Genomic DNA, 20,517 nt, shown 5'->3' with positions numbered 1-20,517 from the left:
AAATGTGAACTGAATCTCCTATCCCTAGACAGAATGTCATAGTAAAACGCTATTATCTATGAGCAGGCCAGAAGCCAGCCTAAAAGGTGGGGGGGGGAACCCAAAAAAGTATGGGGGGGATTTGTTTCTGAAATAAATTTAATTATTTTTTGTAAAAATAAATAGGGGGCAGAAAATTTCAGGGGGTGCCCCCCGACTATGAGTCTGTCAGTGAGTATTCTTGAGAAATCAGCATTGGACTCTGTATAAATCAGGGAGGGAGGGAGAGAAAAAGCTTCTGTAAAGAAATAAACCTGTCCCTCATCAGAGCCTAAATTTGAATGGAGGATATTCATAGAGGTAACTCTGCCAGGTGAACAAATTAGGTGATCGTTTCAGAGATCAGACTTCAGATGCCATTAAAAGCAGCAGAGACTCATCAAACCCACAAAGCATGATTAACAAAGAGCATGATTACAATGTATGGGACACGTGGAAGGAGAATTGCAGTGTTCTTTTTCCTTCATTCCTTTCAATGAGGCTGATAAAGGAGAAGGCTGATCATTCCCTAATAGGTGCTAATAGGATATTCCAGTTCAGATCACCAAAATATCTTGGGCCAACACTTGCCATTATCTTTTTTTTTTCGTGACACATTGTTACTACTTTGGGAAAGACTGAATTTTTTTTTAAAAATCCTTGATTTGGGATGATCATAAACAGTAAAGCTTCTGAAAGCAATTCAGCTCTTTGGGATCTCAATGCTCTGTCTCCATATGAGGAAAGTGAGAGAGACAACAAATGAGAAGACAAACTTTATTTTCCCATGACTGTTTAAGAGCAAACAAATAATCTTTAACTTGGAAAGACATTGATTAGAGGCATTTCTCTTTGCAAATATGTTGGTTGCTTCTACTGATGTTTGAAATATTGAACCTTATTTCAGATATAAACATGGACACATCTTCTCATTAACTATCAAATGACTCTAGATGTCTTGCATTATTTCTTTGCTTGTCTAACCCCATCCTCATTCTATCCTTCATCCCCAGCTCTGGGCCAGGTATTTCACTTGCTCCTCTTACAATATCTTCCACTACTTGGGAGGCCCCACACTTGATTTCTGGTCTCACAAGACATCTGGCCCCAAAAGATATTCCTGAAAGAGAGTGAGTTCTTTACAGCTGATATTCCCCAATTCAGATCAAAGCGTCATTCAGACAATATACACTTGAAAGGGCTCCATTTATTTTTATTTATTTATTTGTTACATTTATACCCCACCTTTTGTTTCATGAAACCCAAGGCGGCTTACATATGTTTCCCCGGCAGTCTCCCATCCAGGCACTGACCAGATCTGATCCTGCATAGCTACAGCAGGAAGCTGGCCTCATGTGCTTTCAGACCAGAGCCTAGGACCATTTATTTATTTATTATTTAATTTATATCCCGCCCTTCCTCCCAGCAGGAGCCCAGGGCGGCAGACAAAGTGCTATGAGTAAAGATGATGGGCAGGGGCTGTCCCACTAACCCCTTGACATCTGCAAAGGGACGGTGACACGTGAGGGCATCTGCTCAAATATAGGCACTCTGGAATCAGGACCCCAGTTGCACAATTGTTCCCATTGCATGGAATGCCTTTTTACATGTGAGCAGCTTGGAGCTCTACTTTTGCAGATATTGAAGGAGAGCAGTGGGAGGCTCATCTATGGGGTGCAGGGAGTTATAGATTCTTTCATAAGTAGATAAAGATGGAAATAGAATCAGTGTAAAAAACCCAAAACAAGCAGGGCTAGAAACTTCATTGCAATATAATCATGTCCCCCCCCAAAAAAAAAGTTTAAATGATAAGGGCCACTTTTCCCCTGTTTAAGGTTTACATCTGTTCTTCAGGCAGGGCTTTAAGTGCCTTTAAAAGTCTCATGAGTCACCATGACAGGTAAAAATCAAAAGATGGAGATGCAGTGATGGCAATGCCTGAACCTGTTGATTTCTCTCTCTCTGGCAGGTATTGGATCAATACCCCAAATTTATCAATGTACTGTTGCATCTTTTTAACTTCTTGGGATAGAACAAACAATTATTTCAAGGTACAACTAAAGGTATTCTCTAACCCTGCATTTATTTATTTATTTATTTATTTTTTGCAGGTGGAAGATTCTAATATCTGGAAATCCCACTTGAAAACCATTTGAGGCTATCTAGCCCTTTGACTGGCCCTTCTGCAACCACAGAGAAAGTTCTAGAATGTCACCTCCTCTCAGAGCGGTGGGACTAGGGCTGGTGGTGCTTCTCCCCTCACAAGATTCAGCACTTCAGATTGACTCCCAACCCCAAATGGAAAAAGGGGCGGATTTTCTCCCCACAGAATGATCCTGAATAGAAAGTGAAGATAAATCTGTTGGTATCAGCATCAAGAAATTCCACCAGACCCCCTTCGTAATCCACGGCCACCCGAATTTTCTTGAGCTGTTGCCTCATAGCCAATGTTATTGGCTCAGGGCAGTTCAAAGCCACGAGTTCAAAAGGTGAAGAGTCACCAAACTGCTTCTTCAGAGCCCATATTCCCTCATTAGGATTAAGTCTGAATGGACCCTTCCTCCTGACAGAGTCTTTTGCAGCACCCACAGCCCACATAGCCTTCTCTACCATCTCAATCTCCACATCCCACCAATGTCTTCCTGAAGTGAATCCCTCACGGCCCAGCACAAAGGGCATACTGTCGAATCTCTCTGGGTTGTCAGGCAGGTCCTGCTTCTTTTCTGCCCTTCTCACGCTCTTCAGGTCTTCAGACAGAAAGAGTTTTGGGGATGCTGTGTCTGGATCCAGAGTCACACTCACTGCAGGAGAGACAGAAAGAGAGAGGAGACAAGATGATGGTGGATGATGCCCTCAGGGAAAGGATAGCCTCAGCTGCTGGAGAGTCACTCACTTGAAACCTCCTTTCTCTCCAGGCTTCACCTGAATCTAGTCAGGAGGCCCAGCAACCCTTCCCCTTGGTAAACAAATAGTCTGGAACTGAAGTGACCCTTGTTACCTCTGCTCAGGGCTTGCTTCAGAGAATCTGTTACGAAGAGGAAAGGATGACAAATTTTTAAAGTCAGAACATCATTGACAAAGGAAACGCCCCACAACCCTCTTACACTAAGTGGATCCTTAGGTTGAGCATTTAAATTAGGATACTATTGAATAGATTCATTCTTTTCATATGTGATCCCCACAGAGAATTTCTTCAACACAGTCACCTTCGTTCAGCACTTACTGACTCTGCCTCCCTGACTAGGGGTGGGGGAGAAATTCAATTCAGTTTGCATTTAAAGGTGAATTCTCACTTTCTGAAATAATATGTGAACCGAAACACAGCAATGTTTGGAAATTTACACTTCTTTGAATTTTGCAATGCAGTTGTCCAGCCAAATAATGTGTACAAAAGTAAAGCGTCCATGAAAATGCATATAGTGGTGAAAATAACATACAAAATGCATTGTAAGAGAAAATTGCTTTGCAAAAATGTGTATATTAGGCAAAATTGCATACAAAAATGTGTATTTTAGCAGAAATTCACAGTAAAATGCTGATGAATTTTCATGAAGACTTTAAAAAGAATATCACTAACTGATGTAGAGAACTTGGCTTAAGACTGGAAAAATTAAACACTGAGAGAAACCAAAAATGACAGATTCATTCACCTCTAGCCTCAGCCAAGTATCATCTCCCTTCAAATTATCCCTTCCAATTCAGTCCCCAAAAATTACCTTTGTTCAGAGCTTGGTCCAGAGATTCTGTTACACAGAAGGGATAAAAAAAAAGATCATCATACACAAGCATGTTTAATAAAGAAAAAAACATCAGCACCCGCAAAAGTAGTATTTAAAGCGAGATTGTACTGCATGCAATAAAACTTTGATGTTTAAATCTGGAGTTTGTCAACAATGAGACCATTGAGTAGCTATGTGAAAGGAGGCCTCTAAGGTAGGACAGGAGGCACCTTCCATTTGAACTGGTCCACTTTGAGACTTTGTGTTAATTGGAGCATGAACAGATGGGATGTTCATTCATTTATACTTATGAAGATGCCCAAGACCAATGATATTGACTTCATCTCTTGTTCCCTAGGAGAAATGCTCCAGTCTAATATAGCATCTTGCAGAAGAAGGTGGGCATCGACTCTGAAATAGTTCCTCCTCCTAAATAGAAAGGGGCAAAATGGGAGGAATGGAACAGAACTGGGGAGATCCTATTAATAAAATTTATATAGTGCTTTTCTTCCCAAGGGCCCCTGAGTATTCTACGTGGGACCTTCTTGTGTGTGCATTACAACTGTGCATTATGATATGGTGGAGGAAGTGAGGGAAGTGAAGGACTCCTAGCACTAGGGAATCTTCCCATTGGTGAGTTCTTTGATAAGCAGGACAGTTGTGTCAAATAGCCATTCTTCTTCAGAAATGTACAGGATCAGATGGTGTTGGTATTGGGAGTAAAGCACCAATGCATGTTACAAGCAAGCTGACGCAGTGGGAGAGTGACAGAAAGGCAATCTATTCTTCCCTCTGCTGATTCCTCCCTCTATAGAGTGTTTGCTGTTTTTGCAGGCTTTGCTCCTCCCCTTCCTCTTTTTGTTTTCAGTCTGTTAGTAATGGCTTCCTGAATTGGAAGTTGCATGGCTGCTTCAGCATGTATGGCTTTACCTCTTTGTAGTAATAAACCGTAAGTTTCTTTATTCTTCTAACTACCAGTCTTAACAGACTAGCTATTTCTGCACTCCACAACAGTATATATCTACCAAAAACTCTAACAGTTGGAAAAGAAGAAGCTGCTTCTCCCTCTCTCTTCCCCACTCCATACATCCTTCTAAGGAGAGGGACAACAGGAGCTTTCCTTTGATGCAACTTTTCTGCATCTCAAAAGAACTAGTAATGGGGTATGGACAGGGTAATGTTTCTTACTCCGTTTGAAACCAGTATGGATTATTTTGTGAGCTTTGTCCATTCCCCACCTTAAGTTATTCAAATTACCTTGATAGTTCTCCAAAGCCTTTTCTAAAGTGGAGTTTTCAACAGATACAATTCTGAATATCTCTTCCAACTTGAGGGAAAGGTCTATCATGTGCTGGGCTGAATTCTTCTCATTCCTGGAAGGGAATATGACCAAGAGTAATAAGACATCAGGAGAGGTCCTGCAACAAAATGTTGCAGTGTAGAGTTCTCCTGTTGAGGATTCCAGACATCCCTCCCATTCTCACTCCCTCCAGATGTCCCCCCTCCTCCAACAATCAGTCAGCATTCCACTTGGGGCTGTTTTGGGATGGCTTCCCCCTTTTTTCTCAATTTTTTTGTACTTCTATATAACTTGGGGTTCCCCAAGCATGCTAAAACTTCCCTCTTTTAATGAAATTATTTGTACTTATAGCCCACCTTCATCAAGTGTTTCCAGGATGGGCTATAAAAAATGTGTGCAATTAAAATGGTAAAATAAAACCACAAAAACATCCAATGTGGGAATAACAAAACAGCCACACAGAAAAGCAGTGGACAGCAAGCAGGAGGAGGGAGGGCATCCACTCAGCCAAAGGCCTGAGTAAAAAACCTCTAGGTGGTTTACAAAACACATTAAAATTATTGATAAAACAATTAAACACAAGTAATTAAACACATTTTTCAAACAATTGGAACAGCAACAGATTAAAGAGATTAAGACACATCAATATTTATGTGTCTGGATAGGTTTGCCTAAACAAAAAAGTTTTAAGCAGGCACCGAAAAGACTACATTGAAGGTCAATAGGCAGGGAGTTCTGCACTTCTTACAAGTGCAGAGTGAGTATTATGTGGCCCCTGTAACGGCCTGTTCTGCAGATTGAAGTGCTTGAGTGGGCACATAAGGGGTAAGGAAATTCCACAAGCAAATTGGTCAGAAGCGCAGATCCCTGAGTAGAGCTGTTATATGCTGAAAGGGTTTCAGTCCTGTCAGCAATCTGGCTGCAGCATTCTGCATTAATTGCAGTTTTCAGGTCAACGACAAGGGAAGCCCCACATACAGTGCATTTCAGTAACCCAGTCTTCAAATCACCAGTGCCTGAACTACTGTGGTCAAGCTCTTCCAGTCCAGGAATGGTTGTGGTTATCTTGCCAAGTGCAGCTGATGAAAGGCACTTCTAGCCACTGAGGCTACCTGGACCTCCAGTGATAGAGCTGGATCCAGAAGTACCCCTAAACTGCGTACCTGCTCCTTCATGGGGCATACACCCTCTTCCAAGGCATGACATTGACCAATTTCTTGGCCACGGGAACCATTCACTCACAGTACCTCTGTCTTGCCAGGATTCAAGCTCAACTTATTTTCCTTTGTCCATTCCACCACTGTGTCCAGGCACCAGTCCCGGGCCTGCACAGTCTCTCCTGATTTGGATGTTATGGAGAAATAGAGCTGAGTGTCATCAGCATACTGATGACACCTTGCCCTGGAACTCCTGATGACCACTCCCAACAGCTTCATATAGATATTAAACAGCATCAGGGATAAGAAAGTACCCTGCGGCACCTCACAGGACAATTGCCAGGAGGCCAAAAGACAATCACCCAATGCTACTCTCTGGACTTAGTCCTGTAGGTAAAACTGGAATCACCGTAACATGGTGCCCCCACTTCCCGAGCTACTCCAGAAGGATACTGTGGTCAGTGGTATCCAAAACCTCAGAGAGATTGAGAAACAGGAGCAAGGTTACAGATATATTTTATTTTTTATGGGGCAGAAGCTGAAAAAGTGAGAAAGAGCAGGAAAAAAATCAGGGCAGCACCAACTCCATGTTAAAATGGGTTCCAAATTCATGAAATGGAAATGGACTGCCTTCAAGTCGATTCCGACTTATGGCGACCCTATGAATGGGGTTTTCGTGGTAAGCGGTATTCAGAGGGGGTTTACCATTGCCTCCCTCTGAGGCTGAGAGGCAGTGACTGGCCCAAGGTCACCCAGGGAGCTTCATGGCTGTGTGGGGATTTGAACCCTGGTCTCCAGGTCCTAGTCCAACACCTTAACCACTACACCACACTGGCTCTCTTCCAAATTCATAGATAGTAACATTTGTTTTCCAAAGCACCCCAAGAGAACCAAAGCTCTTCCACCTGAAAAGTAGCGGAAGCAGAAAAGGGGAAGAGCCACATACCTGTTTAAAGCATTTCCGATGTCCTGAAAACAAAAGAGGGAGAGATTTTTATTTATTTATTTAAAATATTTCTATCCCGCCCTTCTGGACTTCTTGTTGCCCTAATAGGGATTCCTTTGCCTTTTCTTTGACTGCAGGAAACAAAAGTCTCATCATGTGTTCTTTATGCCAAGGCATCTTTGTGTTAAGTCTCACCTGCAGGAATACACTTGCTGGCTGCAGGCTCTTCTCTTCCACCACTGTAATCAGCTCATCGAGTCGGGAAATCTCTTCGGAGAGTTTGGAGATGCTTTCTTCCTGAATCTTCTCCACCTCTTCCTCCAGATCACATAGCTGATCTAGCCAGAGGTTCAATTTCTTCCTGAGGAACTCCTGCATTCTCTCAAAGGCAGATTGGATCTTCTGCTTCTCCATTTCTAATTCTGTCTGTTGTGGGGGAGAGATACAAGGCATTTGGAAAGTTGCAAAGGTAGAACACGTGGGCTCAGTCAAAGAAGTCAGCTAGAAGTCTGGGACTTTTGAATGGCTCAATTGTTCACAAAGCTCATGTATAGTTTGTGGATAAAGGAACAGGGGCACTTTGCCCACTCATCTTACCACATTCTCTCAGGTGCAAACACGTTGGACACATTCCATCCAGAGCTTGGAAAAGTTACTTTTTTGAAGTTCAGCTCCCATCAGCCCCAGCCAGCGTGGCCACTGGATTGGGCTGATGGGAGTTGTAGTTCAAACAAGTAACTTTTCCAAGCTCTGATTCGATCCCATATGTCCTTGGAAGTTTATCATTCATTCACTCAGGGTTATTAACTAACTAACTAACTAAATTTATATCCTGCCCTCTGTGATGTTCCTGTAAGTTAGCATCTGTAAATATGGTAAGTGCGGGTCTATTGGGTGATCTATGGTAATTGACTGAGAGAGAAAGGGGGAGTACATGGGTGAGAAGCTGAAGTGCTGGATGATGATTGGCTGGGTGGCTGGTTGGCTGAAGGTATAAATGGAGGTTTGTGAGTGATGAGTGGAGGTCGGTTAGAGGGTCAGTTGGAAGGTCGGTTAGAGAGTCGGTTGGAGAGAGGTTGTTGAGTTGGTTGGCAGAGTTCTGAGGGAAGTTTGGATTGGATTTGGCTGATATTTAAAGAGGATATATATGAACAGAAACATAAAGAGTGACCATATATGAAACCATACGCTTGTGAAACATTCCTAAAGTAATCTTGTTATTTCCTGTTATTAGTAAATAAATACTTATTTGGTTTACCAAAGGCCTGATCCTTGGCTGGGGAATATACAGACCAGAAGGGAGGGCAAGGTAATTACCAAGGCTGAACAGAAACAGTATCTAATGGTGGCAGCGGTGAAGGGAGAGATTGTAACAAGTCAAGTATCCAGAGCAACCCAGAGTTGTATGCTTTTTATATAAAGATACAAGGGGGTTGGGAACAGCATAAGCACTCAGTCACAAAAGTAACCAGCTAGAGAGAGACTCAGGCAAAGTCTCTGGGAGTATTGGTTACAGGACGTGACTGGTGGTGCTGCCTAGCAGTGGGACCTAGAGAGATCTGTGCTAGAGCGGAGTGAGAAACCATATAAAGGACGGTCCTGACTGGTGGTGTCCCTGGTGGTGCCTAGTGAAAGGCAGTAGCCACAAGCAGGTGGGAACCTGACAGGGAGAACCAGGGAAGGACGTCACACCCTCCCTCTCAGGAGGAGCCCAGGGCGGCAAACAAGAACACTAAAAGCACCTTAAAACATCTTAAAAATGAAATACTTTAAAACATATTAAAACAAAACATCTTAAAAACATATTTAAAAAGATATTAAAAAGCAATTCCAGCACAGGTGCAGACTGGGATAAGACGCAGACTTGGATAAGGCAAATTATTTAGAGAAAAGGCGAATAAGAGGAGGCATCATAGAGGTGTTTTATGGTGCGCAGAAATGGATAGAGAAAAGTTTTTCTCCTGCACTCACAACACTAGAACTTGAGGACATCCAATGAAGTCAAATTTTGGAAAATTGAGGAAAAAGCAAAAGAAAGTACTTCATCACACTGTGCATAGTTAAAGTATGGAATTTGCTCCCATAAGCGGCAATGATGGCTTTAAAAGAGGATTAGGCAACTTCATGGAAGGTAAGGCTGTCAGTGGCTACCTGTTCCAATTGATTCCAGCCAGGCCACATCCTAAGGAGAAGAGGAAGGGCCTTATTACTTATTGTGTTGTCTGTTATGTGATTGTAACTTATTAAATATAATTTCTTATTTCAGCCCTTGCCATTTGACATTAATTCCCCTTCTTCTCACAGGCTGCTTTCCGTGACTACTTTCATGAGCAAAGCTCTGTACATGGCCAGAGGCTGGGGAAACTCAGAAGTTAAAATGTGTTGTACTGTTATGTGTTTTGTCTGTCTGTTGCAACAACAATATTTTGGTTTTTACCCACTTTTGATCAGAAGTCTCATTACTGGCCATGGAAGTTTTTTTTATATATATATTTTCCTTCCTGCGCTGAAGCGTTTTCTCTCCAAGGAACGTTTTCTTTTTGCGTGTGCATCAGATAAGATTTTATTTAAGGCATTTGTCTACTAGATCCTTGAATTGCTCCAGGACCAGAACATGGATAAACAGCATAGGGGCCTGCTTCATTCTACCCAACCACATAACTATTTTCGGGCCTATTTTGGCCATCAACCTGAAATGGACACCTTGTGCAAGTTTGCAATCTTTTCATACAGTCACTCGGGGGGAGGGGGGAATGAAGATACTTTTCATTATTCCAGTTTCTTTGCCTAGCATTGACGAAAGACACACAAGTTCAGTTACAGCTTCCACTGAACATGGCCAGTTGGTTACCAGAGGATGAACTGTGCCCAAGCCATCCCACAGCATGTTTCAACAATGATACTTGTTTCATGTACATTATAATATTGAATGTAATTATTTATGCATTATTCTTTGAGGATGTTTGTCTATTGTTGTTGTTGTTTCTTTCTCTATCATAATTTTATATGTTATGGCTATTTTGTTCTTTAGATGTTTTTGCTTTCCACATCCCTTTGAGTAATAGGGGTTTACAGAATTTGATTATTTCAGATGTGAGGTTCATCAAGTATAGAGTTTTGGCCCATTTGTTTACTTTCTCACTCTGCCATAACAATCCAGGATTTGTTTATTTGGAATCCCATCAAGATTGCTTTGCTGTCAAAATGATGACTGTATCTTATTCCTCTTTCATGCTATGGGTGCGTGTGCCTTAGAATATTTTGTGATTATGTTGTTATTGATAAGTACTATATACAACCCATGCTAACATATTTTAATAGATGCCTTGTGGTATTAAGAAAATAGTAGGATGTGATTTTTCATTTAAAGTCCCTGTATGGACCATCCAGAGAATATTAGTGAATCCAGACCTAGCTGATCTCCAGAAGTTACTTTCTCATCCTATGTTACAGAAACAATTAGAAGCAGTTAAATAAATGGGAGTGCAAGCTACACTCTAGATAGCATATGATTACCATACAGTCACTCACATTATAGATAAGCTCTCACAGATAGAGACACATGGATGGTGGAATTCCCTGTTTGGCCTGGGGTGAGGACGCCAAAGGAGACTGTAACCCTTATTTTGATATTTCAAATAATTCTGGTCTTCGTCTTAATGGCCCTTGTAATATGGATCCGATCCCAAATGGCACAGATACCAGAGGGAAGTAAGCATTAGAGCCAAGGGCAAGACTAGGAAGTCTAAGGTGTGAAAAGACATCTGAATAAGTATATACAGATGCTTTCCAACGGGGGGAGATTGTTATGAGACAGGGCCATGGAGCCTGCTAAACTACAATTCCCACCCCACACCCCTACCTAATGGTATGGCTGGTTATGCTTTCCCACGAGGTTTTGTGCGAAGAGTAACAAGGGCAGAAATTAAGATACAAAACTAAAGCTACAGCATAAATGTCATCTTATTCCTTGGCAAACACCCCCCCACCCACAGGGAATCCCATTGTTCGTTAGAAATAGCATTAGGTATTTTTTCTATAGAAGCACGCATGCAGGAATATATATACATACGTAGGGGGTCCTCTTATATTGAGACCCCCCCCCATTGGCCTGGACTTTACAGGAGACAGGGGCAACCAAAGCAAGGAACACACAGTTCACCACATGGATAAGCGGGAGTCCCCTTTGTTACTAAAGGAGTACGTTTCCTTTGCTTCCTGCGACAGCTTGAAGGAGGTAGAGGGGGGCTTGGTGATAAGCGGTTTGGTAAGGGGTAAGGCAACATGACTTTTGAGAGGGTAGCATTTGTTGCATTTGCTTTTCTTTGATCACTGACTTGTTCTTTTTCCTACTGGGCTTAACGGGCCGCCAAATGCCTGCTGGCCCTTGGTGACTTTGTGCAATTGGTCTAGCTGGCATGAGATATTGTTTTATGTGATTATAGTGATAGTTTTCTTTATTGCTGGATGTTGTTACTTGCAATGTATTCCTAATGTTATTCAGTTAATGTCTATATGCGTGAATAGGTCTCTGAGTTTAGTTTTTAAGGGACCAAAGCCAACCTCATGGAATTAGTGTTAAGACCATTGTGGGACACAAATCAAGGGAATCCAGCTACCTGAGAGAATAGTTATTCTCTCAGGGCTGAAAGGGGGGACTGTTAGGTAAAAATTTAAAAGGTGCATTTAACATTTTGGTTATGCCTTCTGTCTTGCTTAAAGTGACACTAGCAATATTAGGAGTAGCACCAGAGTGGCTTCTAATTGACTTTCGATATAAAATGTCGGTATATTTCCTAATGACCCGACCCTTTTGCATTCCAGTGGCTCAGTGAATAAAGGCCGGTTTAAGCTGGAAACCTCCCTCCCCTCACATCCTTGACACTTGTATCCCATTGAAATTTATTACCTCACATATAGTTGCAAATCATAACATGTATAGAAATGTTAAAGCTCCCCAACTACCCCACAATCTTCTCATGTAAGTCTAGCAATATTAATCTGTCGTCACTTGAGGGGCGCCTGGTTGCAGCTAGGGGCTCCTGCTCAGTATCTCTTTTGTTCCCAGAGTCGCAGAGCACTTATCTCAAGGACATGTGAAATACGCAGACCCATAGTGTAAAAGATATTTTGATGTTTCCACTTATGTTCTCCCTCTATACCCCTTTGCCTCCTTTTACATATCTTTAGGTTATAGTGACAATCAAAGTGTTTCTTTGTAATTGTGACGCTGCTCCCCAATATTGTAACCTTCGGGGAAGAAACTATATATTCTCTGGCTTAACAATAAACATGGTTCCCACGCTGACCTGCCTTTTGGCTTGTAAGTATTGGGTTCCCCTTTGCAAAGGAATTGTGTTGCGCTCACTTGATCTCTGATAGTGGGTTAAAATTGCACTCATCTCCACACCCCCTCCCGGGTGAATGCGAGTTGAGGAGATAGAGACAGCTCGCGTGTTAAGTTTGGACCTAACAAAGTCAAATTTTGGAAAATTGAGGAAAAAGCAAAAGAAAGTACTTCATCACACTGTGCATAGTTAAAGTATGGCATTTGCTCCCATAAGCGGCAATGATGGCTTTAAAAGAGGATTAGGCAACTTCATGGAAGGTAAGGCTGTCAGTGGCTACCTGCCACTGATGGCTACGTTCTACCACCATCGTTGGAGGCAGTATGCCTTTGAATACTATTTTCTTGGAACTGCAAGTGGGGAGAGTTGTTGCACTCAGGTGCTGCTTGCAGGCTTCCCAGCGGCATCTTGTCCAGGATGCTGGACTAGATGGGCCACTGACCTGATCCAGCAGGCTCTCTTGAGGTTTTTATCAGTCATCCAATAACAATGGTTTTTCCGGGTGACATACTGTGAAGGACCACCAGGGACTGCCCCACTGCCCCCTTGGCTCCAGTCCAGTGTGGAGGCAGAATCAGGTCCCCACTCAACTGAACTGGCTGAGGAAGAAGGGTTGGGAGACAAGCCAAATAAGGAACAGCTGGGGAGAAACTCAGCTGTGGCTAGGAAGCCTGCAGAAGCCCATATAAGAGAAAGTCTGACTGAAGCGGGGGGGGCAACCTGAGAAGGAGAAGGGACTGCCAGAGACCTTCAGGGGCTGGAAGGCGGCAGCGGGCGGGGCTGGAAGGCGGCAGCGGGCGGGGCTGGAAGGCGGCAGCGGGCGGGCCTCAGCCTAAGTTCCCCAGGGACCGGGAGAGGACCCTCACTGGGGAGGTGTGAAGTGATGTAACTGCCTGTCCCCAGCCAAGCTTTGCTGGCGGTTGTGATTTTTTTTGTCATGGCAAGAGGGAGACCCAGGCCATGGAAACTGGGCCTTTTGTTGTTCACCAACCCATAGATGCCCAACATATACAAATTGCTATCGGGTGGGGGACAAGTGGCTTGAATGTATCTGCAAATTGGAATGCGTACCTGACAAATGGATTGTAACAACTATCACTCTGTTGCAAATATTCCCTTCCTGGGACAGGTGACTGAGAGGGTTGTGGCAGAACAGCTGCAGACATTCCTGGATGAGACTGATTATCTGCATCCATTCCATTCTGGGTTCAGGCCTGGGCCTGGGACCAAATCAGCCTTGGTCGCTCTGACGGATGACCTTTACAGAGACAAGGGAAGTACAACCCTGCTCTTCCTACTCAATCTCTCCATGGATTTTGATACCACTGACCATGGTATCCTTCTGGACCGCCTCTGTGGGATGGGCATTGGTGGCACCTGTACTGTGGTGGCTCTGTTCATATATGCAGGGTCATGTCCAGAGAGTAGTATTGGGAGAGTGCTCCTCGGCCCCCTGGTGTTTACACTATGGAGTGCCACAGGGTACTATCTTGTCCCCAGTACTTTTTAACATCAGCATGGCACCTTCGGGAGTGGTCATCCAGAGCCTTGGAGCAAGGTGCCATCAATACTATTTTACATCTGAATCAGGAGAGGCTGTGCAAGTTCTGGACCAGTGCCTAGATATGGTGGTGGACTGGATGAAGGTCAATAAACTGAATTTGAATCCTGGAAAGGTGGAGGCCTGTGGGCAGGTGGTTCCTGTGTCCAGGAGATAGCCTGGATGGGGGTTGCATTCCCTCTGAAGGAGTAGGTACACAGTTTGGGAGTACTCCTTGATCCTTCTCGGTCACTAGAGGCTCAAATAAGCCTTTCTGCCAGATTTGACTAATACACCAACTATGACCGTTCCTGGACTGTGGAAGTCTGACCACAGTGGTCTGTGCATTGGTAACCTCAAGACTCGATTACTGTAACATACTTTATGTGGGGCTGCCCTTGTATCTGGTCTGGAAGCTGCAACTAGTGCAGAATGCAGCAGCCAGACTGCTTACAGGAACAGATTACTGGCAACAAGTTAGCTGCTGCTGAAAGAGCTGTAGTGGCTACTGGGCCAGGTCCAAGGTATTTGTGTTAATTCACAAAGCCCTAAACAACTTGGGCGCATGGCACCTTAAAGACCACCTGACTCCCTGTGTTCATTCCATCTTGATCAGTGAGAACTTCTGATGGGGCACTTTTGGTGGTTCCCCATGCCCTTGAGATTTGGTTGGCCTCCACCAGGGTCTGAGCCTTTAGGGTGGCAGGCCCTGCCCTGTGGAACGCCTTACCAATAGAGGTTCAGCAGGAACCCTCCCTTCTTTCCTTCAGGTGTCTCTTGAAAGCCGAACTTTTTATACCGGCCTTTGTAACATGATTTTTTCCCTTCCAACCAATGCAGTATTTGTTGATGTTTTTAATGATGTTTTTATTAAACATATATATTCCAATTTTGTACAGTCTTTGTACATTGTAAGCTGCCTCGATGCACCTTTATGAAAAGTGTGGCTTATAAGTAAGTGAGTAAGTAAGTGAGTAAGTAAGTAAGTAAGTAAGTAAGTAAATAAATAAATAAGGTAGGTTGTGACCATTTTCTTAAAAAGGAACAAGAAGCAACCTGGCTGGGCATGCTAGAAAGGGAACCAGCAGCTTCAGCTGCCCCACCCTCTTCATTTCCTATTCTAAATTCACTGGAGGCTGATCCATGAGAGCAAGTGGGACGCTGCCCCACCAACCTTCTCTCTACCATCAGTCACGCCCAACCTACCTTTCTTTTTACTTACAACCAGCTGGGGGGGGAGGAGGGGGAACCACCTGTTAGCTTCCTCTTCCTTAGGCCACATCCACACCAGACATTTATTCCATGTTAAACAGTCATGCCTTCCCTCAAAGAATTCTGGGAAGTATAGCTTGTGAAAGGTGCTGAGAGCTGTTAGGAGACTGTTATTTCCCTCACAGAGTTCCAGTTCCCAGAATTCTCTGGGAAAAGAGGCTGACTGTTAAACTTCTCTGACCGCTGGAGCTCTGTCAAGGGAATAGGAGTCTCCAAATAACACTCTGCACCCTTCACAAACTATACTTCTTTGTGGGGAAAAGCCAGGACCATTTATAGTGGGATAAATGTATGGTGTGGACGTGGCCTTTGTCTCAGTGCTGCCGGTGTGGAACTCAGCAGAGAAGAGGATGGGGACAAAACTAAAATTAGTTGGCTCTGCCTGTTCTTGGCTCCAGCTCCGCCTGCTGTTTGGGCTCCCTGCCTTCTGCACCAGCCACCACTGTCTAAATGACAAATAGACATGCTTGGGGAGAAGAACGCAAAAGATGGCTGGAAGCCAGTTTGCCTTGCGAAAGGCTAAAAAAAAGAGAAAGATTAGATCCTCAATCCCTCCCCAATAAATATATAAAAAAACAGGAGGTGCAGGAGGCCATGGGGAAAACCAGAGAGGGTGTCTGGGGGTGCCAAGGCAGCTGCAGGCATATTGGCACCTCCAGAACTTGAGACTTCGATTGTTTGGAAAGGCCCTTCTGAATTCTGCATGAGCAGAACACACGTGGCAGGCACCATTTTGATGCTTCAGAGGTGAAATAATGATCTTGCATGTTTGAAATAGGCTATAGCCCCCACCACAGACATGCACTTCAAAAAACACAGGTTATTTTCCTCCAGTGATGGAATAGGGAGCCGTACACAGAGCTCCAACATGCGCGTCAAGTAACAACAAAGAACGTACCCCACACTTCTGCCTTCTTAACTCTTCAGCCAACTTCTGCTCCACAAGCTGTTCCCTCTCGTCTTTCAGAGACTCCAGGTGGGCGTTGATTTTTTCCTAAAGAAATAGAAAAGGATTTTGCTTTGTCAGGAGATCAGTCCATCTAACTTTAAAGATAAAGTTGTGTAGGGGGAAGGGAGAATTCCACCTTGTGGTTTTTCCCATTACAGGGTTGCAAGAACACCTGCATTTGGCTGACTTTCTCTTCTCCTAAAGATACAGGATCAGTCTCAGGCCTTGAACCTGGCAACCCTACTTTGGCAGCAGTACCATAGTTGCAAATTACAGAGCTTGGCAAATTTCCTTTTTTAAACTACAACTCCCATCAGCATGGCCACTGGATTGGGCTGATGGGAGTTGTAGTTCAAAAAAGTAACTTTGCCAAGCTCTGCAAATTCAGAAGTGGAGTGGCCCTTCATCCCAGTCACAGCCACATCCCCCCCTTTTGGCTGCTGGGTTGAGAACCAGATCCTTGTTAATGCCTCCTCCCACAACAGACATCCCTAGGAGCCAAACAGCAGGAAGGGGAAGGTTAGCATACTGAGAAGAGTCTTCTCAGTAAGCTAAATCACCTCCTTTCACTCTGATTGGCTCCTCCTTTTACTCTGATTGGCTCCAATCAGCAGGAAAAGACAAGGAAGCATGATAGAAGACTCCTCTCAGTGGCTAACACACTCCCCTTTCATGATGATAGGATGCTGGAGACATAGGGACTATGTGGGGACCCTGCTCCCAAAAACATTAAGGGGTCTAAGACCCCCAAATGACTACACCCCTGGTTGGCAGCTGGGAGCCAGTGCTACAGTTCCCAGCGCCCAATTTTTACAAAGAAGACTGTGAAAAACCAGGAGGGAGGCGCCCAGCAGCGCTACTGGAGAACCCCCAGCTCACGAGAAACCTCATAGGAGTGACTCACACAGAGGGACCCTACAAAAAAACCAAACGAAAGTTAGGGGTTGGCGACACGCCCCTTCCCCATAATAGCGATTCCCCACCTTGTACTCCTGGGAAGCCTCTTCCATGGGAAACACGCTGTGCGCCCTGTGCTCCTTGGACCTGTCGCACACCACGCAGATGGGGACTTGATCGTCCTTACAGAAGAGCTTCAGGGGCTCCTGGTGCCTCTCGCACATTCGCCACGTCTCCTGCGCCACCGCCGCCGCGCCTCCTTTCCCGTCCTGAAGTTTCTTGACCAGCTCCGCCACATTGGCCAGCTGCCGGTTCGGCCTGAAGTTCCTTTGCGGAACCGTTTCCTGGCATTCGGGGCAAGAAGAGTCTCCGTCGGACTCTCCCCAGCAGCTGGTGAGGCAGCCTTGGCAGAAATTGTGCCCGCAGTCGAGAGTCACCGGATCCTTGAAGAAATCCAGGCAGAGGGGGCAGGTCGCTTCCCCGCAGAGCCCTTCCATAGGACCGGCCTCAGCTGCCATCGCTGCCTGACTCGCCGTGTTCAGTTTCGTTTCTGATTTTAAAGACCGCCTCGGAGTTTCCTTTCCTAGACATGAAAAGAACAGGGGAGGATCCTAATTCCTCACGAAGCGGCGATCAACCGCATGGGAGAAGCTGGAAGAGTTTTTATAAACTGGTTTAAAAAGAGGTTTTATATTACTGCCCATAATATTGGGGGGGGCATTTTTAGAACAAGGGCTTGGCTTCTTGGAAGATTTACATCAGCTCATTCCAGTACCAAACCTACTTGGAAAGGCAATAAGGGATCCAGAAAGAAGTTGCTGATTAACAGCACAAACCTTCCTAATCATGTCTGCTCGAAAGCAGTAGTGTGGTGGCAAATTCAGAAATGCAGGGTTCCTCCATGATAGTCACAGCCACATGCTCCCCCCCTTTTTTGCTGTGGGTTAAGAATCTGGGCGCCTCATTTTAAGAAAGATATAGACAAGTTGGAGTGGGTTCAGAAGAGGGCGACGAGGATGATAGCCGGTATGGAGAACAAGTCTTATGAGGAAAGGTTGAAGGAACTTGGCATGTTCAGTCTGGTGAAGAGAAGGCTGAGGGGTGACATGATTGCACTCTTTAAGTACCTGAAGGGCTGTCACATAGAGGAGGGTACAGATTTGTTCTCTGCTGCCCCAGAGGGTAGGACTAGATCTAATGGTTTTAAGTTGCAGGAGCGTAGATTCAGATTGGACATTAGAAGGAACTTCTTGACAGTAAGGGCAGTTCGGCAATGGAACCGACTGCCTAGGGAGGTGGTGGGATCCCCTTCGCTGGATGTCTTCAAGCAGAGGCTGGACAGCTATCTGCGGGAGATGCTCTAGCTGTGGATTTCCTGCTGTGAGCAGGGGGTTGGACTCGATGGCCTACAAGGCCCCTTCCAACTCTATGATTCTATGATTCTTGTTAATGCCTTCTCCCACAACAACAGATACCCCTAGGAGCCAATCAGCATGAAAGAGAGTGTCAGCTACTGAAGACAGTCTTCTCAGGGGCCAACTGACCTCCTTTCACTCTGATTGGCTCCAATCAGCAGGAAAGGATGAGGAAGCATTTTAGAAGACTCTTCTTGTTGGAATGTATGAGGTTCAACTCCAACTTGTGGGTTGAGGCTGCATGGGGCTAAAAAGGGTAGCTAGAGAGGAGACCTCTTGGTTGCTAGGCTTCACCTGTCCTTTGAACTCCTGGTGTCTCTTCCTTCCTGCTAGACTGATATACAGAGGATGTTGATCCCAGTTCCTTCCCTCCTTCCCAGTCTTCTTCTTTCTCGAGAGGGGAGCAGACATCTTTCCTTTGTCTCTCCCTCTCCACCAGCATGAGGGCGAGTACTGGGCTCAGTGCTCATTGCTTCAACATAGCGAGTTAGCTAGATATAGGACTCTTTCCTATCAAACATGTACTTCCAGAATAAAGTAGTTATTTCTTATTTTAAAGCTTAAAATCTCTGTCTGACTAATTTGCAGGGAAGGTAGAATCTTAGCAAAGATTCAAACACACACACACAAGCTCGCTCAAAACTCTCAGTTCCGCTATGCAACTCTCTGCAGGCTCCTATAGGACGTTGGGCCCTATACTTCTCAGTGGCTAACACATTCCCCTTTCGTGCTGATTGGCTCATAGGATGCTTGCTGGGACCCATAAAAGTAAAGGGTCTAAGACACACACCCCCGAATCCCCAGATGACTACACCACTGCTTGGAAGTAAGCTCTGTTGCAGCGGGTCCCCCAGGGACCACTTGAAAATTGATAAGGGTCCCTCTTGGTGGACCACTTAATACTTTTTTATCCTATTGCAGCAATTGTAATGCACTGTGCGAGATGCTGTATGATATTGTGTTTTACTGATTCCTTTATTTCTTACAGATTGTATCTATTACCATTCGAATTCTATGGAAAAGAATACTGTTAATTCTATGGAACAGAATAAAATATAAGAAATAAAAAAGCAGTAAAAAGACAATTAAAATCAATATGAATACTTCAGGCAATGGGTGTGCCGCCTCCCACCTTCAGTCACAAATCCACAGACACACAGCAGACCATCTGAAATGGAACTTGAGGTTTGCAGACCAGTTTTGGAACCCCCTACTCTATTGGATTCAGCAGGCTTAAGCCCCCTGATCCTCCAAAATAGCTCTCCCTCAGGATTTTAAAGTGGAAACCCACTTCTTGAAAGGCAGACATCCATCCCCATTTTGTTGCTTTGCCTTTCAGGTAGATTTGCCTGTCACCCCCGCCCCCGTACAATTTCATATTTCCTGCCTGGTTCTTTATTCCTAGGCAACTGTCACATGGTTAAACCTTTCTGCACATTGACTGTCTATAACCTATAAATCTACAGACTCTAGGCACAGAGCAAGCAATGCTCTCTTCTTGCACAAGAAAGGTGACAAAATGGAAGACAACCTGAAAAGGACATTTCCAAACCAGATGTTAAAAAGGCATTAGACAGCAAACAATTAGCATTCAAGCTATCCACGCATCAACAGAAGAAACACGATGTAATTGGACAGTTCCTAGTAGGAAATCACTTTAAAAATAAAACAAGAGGCTGGCTCTTGTTCTGGCTTTACACGTGGGAATTTCTTCCTGTACTCCAATTCCCATCACCCTGCCCCTATTGGCCATATTGCTGACTGGTGCTGATGGGAGTTGTCTGTGATATCTGGAGGGCCACAGGTTTCCCATCTCTGATTTACAGCCATTGCAAATAATTCTGAAGTTCCATACCACCAAGTGATTGTACGCATGCATGCATTATTCGAGGCCAGTACATACCGTAAGAAGTTGCCTACTACTGGATGAGATGAAAGGTGCACCCTATTGCTTCC

General features: G+C 44.5%; 1 protein-coding gene across 2 annotated transcripts; it reads right to left on the bottom strand.

Moving 5' to 3' along the window:
- Positions 1 to 781: 781 nt before the first annotated feature.
- On the bottom strand, positions 782 to 17,718 carry LOC133380992 (zinc finger protein RFP-like). Of its 2 annotated transcripts, XM_061619313.1 has the most exons (8): positions 17,233 to 17,718; positions 16,199 to 16,294; positions 7,336 to 7,566; positions 7,141 to 7,163; positions 4,995 to 5,110; positions 3,735 to 3,761; positions 3,017 to 3,043; positions 782 to 2,819 (listed from the first exon to the last, which is right to left on the bottom strand). In XM_061619313.1, the coding sequence occupies exons 1-8, from the start codon at positions 17,662 to 17,664 to the stop codon at positions 2,287 to 2,289; spliced, it is 1,485 nt and encodes a 494-aa protein (XP_061475297.1). In that variant the 5' UTR covers positions 17,665 to 17,718; the 3' UTR covers positions 782 to 2,286. The 2 variants fall into 2 exon arrangements, with proteins under 2 accessions (XP_061475297.1, XP_061475298.1); XM_061619314.1 differs by lacking the exon at positions 3,017 to 3,043.
- Between the last annotated feature and the right edge of the window lie 2,799 nt (positions 17,719 to 20,517).

Source organism: Rhineura floridana, chromosome 3 (assembly GCF_030035675.1).
Source record: "Rhineura floridana isolate rRhiFlo1 chromosome 3, rRhiFlo1.hap2, whole genome shotgun sequence".
NCBI classification, from domain to species: domain Eukaryota; kingdom Metazoa; phylum Chordata; class Lepidosauria; order Squamata; family Rhineuridae; genus Rhineura; species Rhineura floridana.
Note: the sequence above shows the minus strand (reverse complement) of the source record. Positions and strands in the feature narration are given on the sequence as shown.